The sequence below is a fragment of the Nerophis lumbriciformis genome, linkage group LG08 (assembly GCF_033978685.3).
Source record: "Nerophis lumbriciformis linkage group LG08, RoL_Nlum_v2.1, whole genome shotgun sequence".
In the NCBI taxonomy this organism is placed as follows: Eukaryota; Metazoa; Chordata; class Actinopteri; order Syngnathiformes; family Syngnathidae; genus Nerophis; species Nerophis lumbriciformis.
The window spans coordinates 47,865,676-47,875,785 of NC_084555.2; the positions used below are offsets into that span (position 1 = coordinate 47,865,676).

General features: G+C 41.3%; 1 protein-coding gene across 2 annotated transcripts; it reads right to left on the minus strand.

Annotated features, from left to right (window-relative positions):
- Positions 1-287: 287 nt before the first annotated feature.
- On the minus strand, positions 288-9,865 carry LOC140678997 (uncharacterized). 2 transcript variants are annotated; one of them, XM_072913706.1, is made up of 3 exons: positions 9,437-9,865; positions 7,099-7,195; positions 288-1,893 (listed from the first exon to the last, which is right to left on the minus strand). In XM_072913706.1, the coding sequence occupies exon 3, from the start codon at positions 1,841-1,843 to the stop codon at positions 776-778; it is 1,068 nt and encodes a 355-aa protein (XP_072769807.1). In that variant the 5' UTR covers positions 1,844-1,893; positions 7,099-7,195; positions 9,437-9,865; the 3' UTR covers positions 288-775. The 2 variants fall into 2 exon arrangements, with proteins under 2 accessions (XP_072769807.1, XP_072769806.1); XM_072913705.1 differs by lacking the exon at positions 7,099-7,195 and having other exon boundaries at positions 289-1,893.
- Between the last annotated feature and the right edge of the window lie 245 nt (positions 9,866-10,110).

Below are 10,110 nucleotides of genomic sequence, written 5' to 3' on the forward strand. Positions count from 1 at the left end.
TACAAAGAAAAGATGCCTGGAGCTTGCGTCAGGTCCTGCTTCCTCTCCGCTTTGTAGATCTCGGGGTCAAGAAAAAATCTTCCTGTGGATTACAATAGATCAAAGAAACCGACACCTTCATGTCGCTTCCCATCGTACACAGTGGAGTTTTACAAGCCTTCTGCTTGGTAAGATCAAAGACAGCTTTTGTCCTCTCGCCGGGAACTCATGGCAACACAAAGTTTTGTGATAACTTAGATACAATTATTCTGACAATAATGGTTGGGGGATAGATTCCCTCATTTTGTCATTCACAGCTCAGCAGTCATTGTTTTATCAAACACCAGTCACATTAATAAACTGACACTTTTCACTCTTTTACTAATCTCAAGTCTTTTAGCATCTCTTATTTTCCCACCTTTATTCGGTTGTTACTTTATCCATTGACATTTCTAGTGGTGCATTTGAAATGACTCCTCTCAATGCTGCAGCTGTTCGGTATTGGTCTTATTTTATTTTGAACATGGATACAGTTTCAGTGTACTCATCACATATTTACAATTCCGCCATGTCCGAAAAGAAGTAGGAAGAAATAAAGTTTATATTAATGTATGTACTTAACTGAAATAAAACCACAACAATAAAAACAATATATACAGTAATGTATAAATGATAAAAACATGACATTGGGGGCGTGGCAGTGCTGACGGCGAGACACAGCTGGCAGGTTGTCACGCAATGATGTCGAACACGTTACATGTTGTTAGAAAGTCAGTTTATTTAAAATCCTGCAGCTTCATTTGCTGCTGCTGTTCTCACCGGCACACTTGTGTTTCTGACACTGGTACTTAAAAGAGAATCTTTCACCACACACGCTGCAACTCAACACTTTCTTATCCGTGTGCGTTCTCATGTGCACTGCAAGTTTTGCACGTTCGTAAAAACTCTTGTCGCAGCTCGAGCAGGAATACGGCTTCTCGCCCGTGTGTGTTTTCATGTGTAATTTCAAATGCTGTTTCAGGCAAAATATTTTACTACAAACCAAGCACATCAAGGTTTTTTCTCCGGTGTGTATTTTCATGTGTCTTTTCAAATCTTGATTTTGGATAAAGCCTTTGCCACAGACTGAACAGATAAAAGGTTTTTCACCGGTGTGTATTCGTGTGTGTATTATCAAATTTGCTTTCTGGGAGAATCTTTTACTACAAACCGAGCACATGAAGGGTTTGTCCCCGGTGTGTGTTCTCGTGTGTACTTTTAAACATTGGCTGTCTACGAAACCTTTACCGCAAACCGAACAGATAAAAGGTTTCTGTCCGGTGTGTATTCTTGTGTGTTTTATCAAATGCTGCTTAAGAGAGAATCTCTTATCGCAAACTAAGCAAATGAATGGTTTTTCCCCAGTGTGTATTCTCGTGTGTACTTTTAGATTACGACGGTGATTAAAGGTTTTGTCACAGTGAGAGCATTGAAAGTGTGTCTTATCAGCTTTAGAGTCTTCATCATCAGTGTCAGGAGAGTGTGACGTTGTGTCGTCACTATCTGACAGTGGAGCGAAGAGCTTGTCTGCTTGTGATCCTCCACAGTGGTCTCCATCAGCTTCTGTTGAGCTGCTGCTTGGAGGCTCCGCCTCTCTCTTCTCCTCACTTTCACTTTTGACCTCATCATATTCACTCTTTACAGGGACACCAATCACTGGGAACTCCTCCAGTCCTTCAAGATGCTTTCCCTCTTGACCGATGCTGTGTTCTTCTTCTTCCTCTTTAATGTGAAGCGGCTGTGGCTCCTCCTGCTTAATGTGGTGGGGATGTGGGTACTCCTCTTCATTTTTAAGGCAAGGGGAATGCAGCTCCTCCTGCTCCATCCTGGAGGTCCACTCCTGCTGCCCAGGGAGAAGATGTTCCTCACAGACGTCTGCAGGACACAAGAATACAAACACATGCTTTAGAAAAGTCCTACACCAGCGTATGTTCAGATCAGTGACGTGCAGTCACTAGAGGCAGGTGAGGCGGGGCCTCACCTGCCATCAAAGATGTCGGTTTTGGATGACCTTGTCAAAGTGGTCCTCCTCCATGCTGGCATGCAAGGTACTTTTAGGACCAGTTGACTTTAAAACACAATCACCATTTCATACAGGATATATAAGTAAGTAAGTAAGTAAATTTTATTTAGAAAGCGCTTTTCATAGATTAAATCACAAAGCGCTGTACAAAACCTAGGTGAAGTAAAACAACAGTTCAATTTAAAACAGGGGCAACATCATAAAAAGGATACAAAGTGGATTAAAAATTACAGTTAAAAGGTGCATTAACTAAAAAGAGAAGTTTTCCAATGTTTCTTCAAAATTTCAACACATTGGTGCAAGTTGTTCCAGAGTCTGGGAGCTACAGCCTGGAATGCCAGGTCTCCACGGGTTTTAAAACAAGTTTTTGGAATCTTTAGAAGACCCTGGACTAAAGACCGGAGGCTGCGCCCTGAAGAGTAGAGGCATAACAAGTCAGTGATATACTGAGGGGCCCCACCATGCAACGCACGGAATGTCAGGACTAAAATCTTAAACTCGATGTGGAATTCAACAGGAAGCCAATGAAGACTGGATAAAACGGGGGTGATATGGACTTTTCTGGGTGCACCGGTCAAAAGTCTGGCAGCCGCATTTTGTACAGTGTGAAGTCTCTTTAGTGTTGACTTGTTGAAAACAGAATTGCAATAGTCAATGCGAGACGAAATGAACCAGTGACGTGCAGTCACTAGAGGCAGGTGAGGCGGGGCCTCACCTGCCATCATGGAAAGAAAAAAAATGTAAAAATAAAAAAATAAAAAATAAATTGTTATATGTATGCAGTGATTATACTATAAAGTTATTTTCCATTTAACTTCACCAGTTTTAGATTATTTTTATTCAAAATCGCTGAATTTTCACATTTGCCGTTCAAATACTGAGAAGAGACGGTGCGGTGAACAGCAGCCAGTTGAGGCACGTCACTCAGTGCCTCAACATGGACGGACTCGGCTAACTGCTGGCCTGCTGTGCAGTGAGACTGTATTGCTATATGAACTATATTATACATTTCCAAAGTTTAGTTAGCTGAGGTATATAATGTACAGTGTATTTTGTCAACAACTGTATGTGTGTAACGTATTTCTTGTGCTGAGCGATCATAAAACGGCTGCAAAAGACGCACTGGCTGAGGCTCCAGTAGCCCCGCCTCCTGCACCCCCGCCGTAGAATTGTTATATCAACTAAAGCCCACACTTAAACTTTCCACGTGCAAGATTGAATCTATTTAAAAAAGTTATTTAATAAGAAGCCAAAAAGTGCAAAAACAATAATGTTCGTGTTGGAGGAGTTGTGAATGACTGCAGGGCCACAACATTAGGTACACCTGCAGACTGCAGGTGTCTCTAATTTACAACTCCTCCATCATGAACATTATTGTTTTTGCACTTTTTGGCTTCTTATTAAATAACTTCTGTAACCTATTTTCATGGGCTTTTCTCTTTGTGATGTTAAGTTCCTGTTATGCACTGTTATACAGTATATGCCTTGAGCTCTTATTTTGAAGGCGCCAAGAGCGGAAGTGATGACATGTTGTAGTGGAGCGGAGGTTTTTGAAAGAAGGTAAATAAAGTGGTCCTCGTGTAAACTGGAGCCTCCGTGTTTGTTATTTTGTAGTTTCATACAGTATAGGCGAGATTTATAAACCCTCGGTTACACTTTTTTAAATAGATTCAATCTTGCACGTGGAAAGTTTAAGTGAGGGCTTTAGTTGATATAACACACTCGTCAGGGGGTTCATTAATCCAGCACAACAGCGGCGAATGGAGATTTTAAGATTTAAGTATATGTTCTTATTTGTTCAATATCTGATACGACCCCTATAGTATCTATCTATTTATCTATCTATCAATTAAAGTACTTTCCTTTGTGCGCTTAATTTACATTAACTGCATTGTGGAGACCATCAATAAACAACTTTAAGTTACAATTTTTTTTTTAATCATTAATTTGAAGGACTGTTTACCTTTCTGTCAAACTCTATTTAAACATTCATGGATGACATAATAATATTTAAATAAACTAGAGGTGTACAAAGTGCGGCCAGCGGGGCATTTGTGGACGGTAGCTTGTTTTTTTAAATACACGATACTTATGACAAAATGTGCCATAGCCATCCATCCATCCATCCATCCATCTTCTTCCGCTTATCCGAGGTCGGGTCGCGGGGGCAGCAGCCTAAGCAGGGAAGCCCAGACTTCCCTCTCCCCAGCCACTTTGCCCAGCTCTTCCTGTGGGACCCCGAGGCGTTCCCAGGCCAGCCGGGAGACATAGTCTTCCCAACGTGTCCTGGGTCTTCCCCGCGGCCTCCTACCGGTAGGACGTGCCCTAAACGCCTCCCTAGGGAGGCGTTCGGGTGGCATCCTGACCAGATGCCCGAACCACCTCATCTGGCTCCTCTCCATGTGGAGGAGCAGCGGCTTTACTTTGAGCCCCCTCCGGATGGCAGAGCTTCTCACCCTATCTCTAAGGGAGAGCCCCGCCACCCGGCGGAGGAAACTCATTTGGGCCGCTTGTACCCGTGATCTTGTCCTTTCGGTCATAACCCAAAGCTCATGACCATAGGTGAGGATGGGAACGTAGATCGACCGGTAAATTGAGAGTTTTGCCTTCCGGCTCAGCTCCTTCTTCACCACAACGGATCGATACAGCGTCCGCATTACTGAAGACGCCGCACCGATCCGCCTGTCGATCTCACGATCCACTCTTCCCTCACTCGTGAACAAGACTCCGAGGTACTTGAACTCCTCCACTTGGGGCAAGATCTCCTCCCCAACCCGGAGATGGCACTCCACCCTTTTCCAGGCAAGAACCATGGACTCGGACTTGGAGGTGCTGATTCTCATCCCAGTCGCTTCACACTCGGCTGCGAACCGATCCAGTGAGAGCTGAAGATCCTGGCCAGATGAAGCCATCAGGACCACATCATCTGCAAAAAGCAGAGACCTAATCCTGCAGCCACCAAACCGGATCCCCTCAACACCCAGACTGCACCTAGAAATTCTGTCCATAAAAGTTATGAACAGAATCGGTGACAAAGGGCAGCCTTGGCGGAGTCCAACCCTCACTGGAAATGTGTCCGACGATTAATTTAAATTGTTGACGATGCTCCTCCACTTAAGTTATTTCAAGTGTTCTTTCATGTTAATAAAAATACAAAGTTCAAGCCACGTACAGTTGACACTTTCATTGTTTTGTTTTTTTCTTATACATTTCCATGATCAGAAAGGAGCAGATGGAAGAATAATATTATTATATTTATCTGCACCCCTTTTTAACACAAATTATTTTAGATGACTTTATCACTGTTCCCTCCACCAACACCCCAACTCCAACATGCATTTCAATTTTCGTTTAAGCATTTTCTCAATGACACGTCCAATCAAAATAAAAAAATCAGTTTGATATAATTCCAGTTGCCTCTTTTTGTAACTCTTTTTTAAATTGCAACTTTTTAAGTCTTTCTTTAGAGAATTCCATGCTTTCACACCAGCAACAGACAAGCACTTTTCTTTCAGATTTCCTAACTTGGATGTTTAAAATCATACGGCCTTCTGTGGTTCTCATCTTCAGACGTGAACACAAATAACTTTTGTAAGTCCTTCGGAAAAATTGTATTTCTAGCTTTGAACATCACTAATGGAGTATGCAATTTTACAATGTCTTAGTTTTAAAAATCCTGCTCTAATGAAGAGTGGATTTGTGTGATCTCTAGGGGTGTAACAGTACGTGTATTTGTATTGAACCGTTTCGGTACGGGGGTTCTGGTTCGGTTCGGAGGTGTACCGAACGAGTTTCCACACGGACATATCAAGTAGCGTAACGCACGTTATGTAAACAATGCACACCGAGGCACAACACACGGCATGCTAGCAGCTAACGGGCTAGGATAGACTGACCATACGTCCTCTTTTCACCGGACATTCTCTTTTGCGGAGCTGTCAGGGCGGAGTTTCTTAAATGCCTCGAATGTCCGGCATTTTGAGTTAGGGTTGCGTGTATTTTCAATGTATGTTCAGGATTAAGAAGGGGTTAAAAACAAAACAAATTTTGCGCGCAGCAGCATTGGTGAGCAGTGTTGGGTTAGTTACTGAAAACCAGTAACTGGTTACAGTTACTAGTTACTTTATTTAAAAAGTAACTCATTTACTAAAACTCAGTTACTTACACCAAAAAGTAATGCGTTACTGTGAAAAGTAACTATATAGTTACTTATTTTTTTCTTCTTTTTTTTTTAAAGCTCCCATTAATGCCCTTTTAGCCTTCATTTCAGTACTGTTATTGCACTGGAGAATAATACAATCTGTTGATCAACTTGACATGCATTTTTATTTTCCTTTTAACATAATTAATGAAAAACAGTGCAACATAAAAAGGCATTCCTCCTTTCTTTAAACTTGGACCAATGACCATGAATAAAAAACAAGTTAAAGTGCAACATAAGAAGGCACATCATCTTCCTTGAAACATAGGTAGTGAAATAAAGGCTGACATCTGGAGTGATGCTGCTGTCTTCCACACTTGGAGCCATGGATTGTAGAATCCTTGTTTTCAGTGGCAGGATCATTGACACAGATGGTGAAGTTTCAGTGCTCAGTAGAGATGGAACACTTTTGAGGGGTTTAAGCACCTGGAGGACCTCATCTGCCACTCTCACATCATCATCAGACAGGGTGACATTTGTCTTCAGGGTGTTGTGGGTCAATGCAGAGTATATAGCTGCCTGCTGCTCCAACATATCATAAGTGGAGTTCCACCTCGTTGGGACATCATGTATGAGCTTATGAGTAGGCAGCTTTAGCATTTCTTGCTTTGTCTTAAGCACATGAGCAGCTGTTGTGCTTGGGTGGAAGGAGGAAACCTCCTTCCTGATCCTCCCAAGGAGGCGCTCCATCCTATTGACTGAGATTCCCTTCTGTGATGCCAAATTCACTACATGTGCAAAGCACCTATCTGTGGTCTCAGTCTTGCCTCATTCACTGTAATTATTTGATTTTTGGCATTATCACGTGTGACTGTGATATCTTTATCTTCCATTCTTCCACTGCTTGTGTCAGTACCTGCACAAGGTGACTCTCGTAGAGGGGGCGTGTCTTCTCATCTCCCAGTCTGCTGTGATGAAGTGAGCGCTTATAGTTCCCCTGGACGTCCACCCGTCTGTCATGAGCGCAACAGATGATGCTCGGGATAGTTCATCCACAACTTTTTTCTTCTCCTGCTCATAAAGATCTGGCACAGTCTTATCGCTGAAGTGGGTGCGCGACGGGATGTCGTAACGTGGCTCAAGCACATTCAGCATGTGTTTAAAACCCTTGTTTTGCACAACCGAGTCTGCACTTATAAACACACCGATTCAATGGCGCGGGGCGTTCAAGCTCCTCCATTACTCCGCTCACCATGACCACGCTGTGTGTGGACTGAACGTGCCAACAACTTTTTTTTTTGTTTGTTTCATATATCAAACCGCGGATCACGTGTGTGCCTCCCCTCCCCACACCCACACCCAGATACACACATAGACCGCGCCTCTTTTCTTCTCTCCGGCTTGTGACAGAGGAAGATTCAGAAGAACGACTCCGCAGTGCTTCTGTTTCTAGCCGATACTACATCAAAAGTAACGTAAAATAACGCAGTAACGCATCATGTAGTAACGGTAACTGAGTTACTGAATATAAAAAATAACGCGTTAGATTACTAGTTATCGCCGAAACTAACGGCGTTACAGTAACTTGTAACGCGTTAGTCCCAACACTGTTGGTGAGGGGCAGAGACAGAGAGAGAGCGAGACAGTTATGATAAACGCACATGCGTCGCCAGGCTCTGCTTTTTATCCATAGATTTATCAGATTTAATTTTTTATTATCTATAGCAGGGGTGTCAAAAGTGTGCCCCGGAGGCCATTTGCGGCCCACAGCTAATGTTTTAAAGGCCCACGGCACATTCTAAAATTACTATTAAAATAAACAAAAACATAACAAAAGTGAAATAAAAAAGCTTAAAGGTTAAATGTAGTTTAGAAAAAGTTGCGATGTTGACTAATAAAACAAAGCTGGGTTTTTTTTTCTTTCAAACTGTCATTGCTCAAAACATAATATTGAATCAAAATCAATGTTATTATGAATTATTGATCTATCCAAGGTTCCCATTACTCATACTTGCCAACCTTGAGACCTCCGATTTCGGGAGGTGGGGGGAGGGGTGGGGATGGGACAGGGGCGTGGCTGGGGGCGTGGCTAAAAGGGGAGGAGTATATTTACAGCTAGAATTCACCAAGTCAAGTATTTCATATATATATATATGAAATACTTGACGTTCAGTGAATTCTAGCTATATATATATATATATATATATATATATATATATTTATTTTATTATATGTATATATATATATATATATTTATTTTATTATATGTGTATATATATATATATATATATATATATATATTTATTTTATTATATGTATATATATATACGTATATATATATATATATATATATATACGTATATATATCTATTTTCCATCCATCCATCCATTTTCTACCGCTTATTCCCTTTGGGGTCGCGGGGGGCGCTGGAACCTATCTCAGCTACAATCGGGCGGAAGGCGGGATACACCCTGGACAAGTCGCCACCTTATCGCAGGGCCAACACAGATAGACAGACAACATTCATATATATATATATATATATATATATGTATAATAAATACTTGAATTTCAGTGTTCATTTATTTACACACATAAACACACATAACACTCATCTACTCATTGTTGAGTTAAGGGTTGAATTGTCCATCCTTGTTCTATTCTCTGTCACTATTTTTCTAACCATGCTGAACACCCTCTCTGATGCTGCATTGATGTGTGGCAAGCACAAAAGTGCTTTCATCAAATGCACTAGATGGCAGTATTGTCCTGTTTAAGAGTGTCACAACATTGCTGTTTACGGCAGACGAACTGCTTTACGGTATACAAAAACTGACTGCTGTTGTGTGTTGTTGCCGCGCTGGGAGGACGTTAATGAAACTGCCTAACAATAAACCCATGAGGACCTGAGTCCGCCAGATTTTCGGGAGAAAATTTGTCCCGGAGGTTTTCGAGAGAGGCGCTGAATTTCGGGAGTCTCCCGAAAATCAAATATTCCACTAAGAAAAATATTTTTGGTGGAAGATTTTGCAAATTTGGTAAATAAATAACCCAAAAATGTATATTTTGTTGTTTTCTTACTGTACTGAAAATGAACCGAACCGTGACCTCTAAACCGAGGTACGTACCGAACCGAAATTTTTGTGTACCTTTACACCCCTAGTGGTCTCTATATCCTACTTTAAAAATAATACAAAGTACTCTTTTCTGTTTTCAAAGTTAGTAAAGACGTGAGAATAAGAAGTAAACAAACCTGTTCTGTGCAACACAACTTGATGCTTCTTGAAAACAGCGTCCAGTAGTTGATATTGTCGCTCGTTGTTTTCATTTATTGGAGAAACGTATCCCTCAGTTAATTAATTAACCAGCACGCTCAGCATTTGTACTTTTTCACACAAATACAACACTTTCCACTCAAACTGGATCCCTAAATTAGCGTCGTGTTGATAACTTCCGTGTATTTTTGTTAGCAGCTAAGCTAACTAGCTAGCAAGCTAACCCAACCTGAGAGTCTCCAGCGTTCACCAAAATCGAGTTCATCCTCGCACGAAGAATTAAAAAAAAGGGTCGTTTTTTTCATAGCACAGACGACTAAGTGTACACGTTAAACATTAAGGAATCAATGCCGACTTTAAGACCGGACTGCTTTACAGCGAGCGAGAAAGAACACAACTGACGTAAATTGACATGGAAAGACGTAAACCTTGCGCATGCGTGGACGTTCCCTTAACTTCGGAAGTTGGGAGCAAGGAGCTGGGAATGAGGTAAAAACAAATAATACAACAAAAATAAAAGACAACACAAAATAAAATAACACAAAACTATAATCATTGCTACTCTAATAAATAGTTTACTAAATGGACAATGTTCATTGTTTTTTTTGTTTTTTTCAGCTTCTTGATAGTGGTAGTGTATGACGTAGCGGCT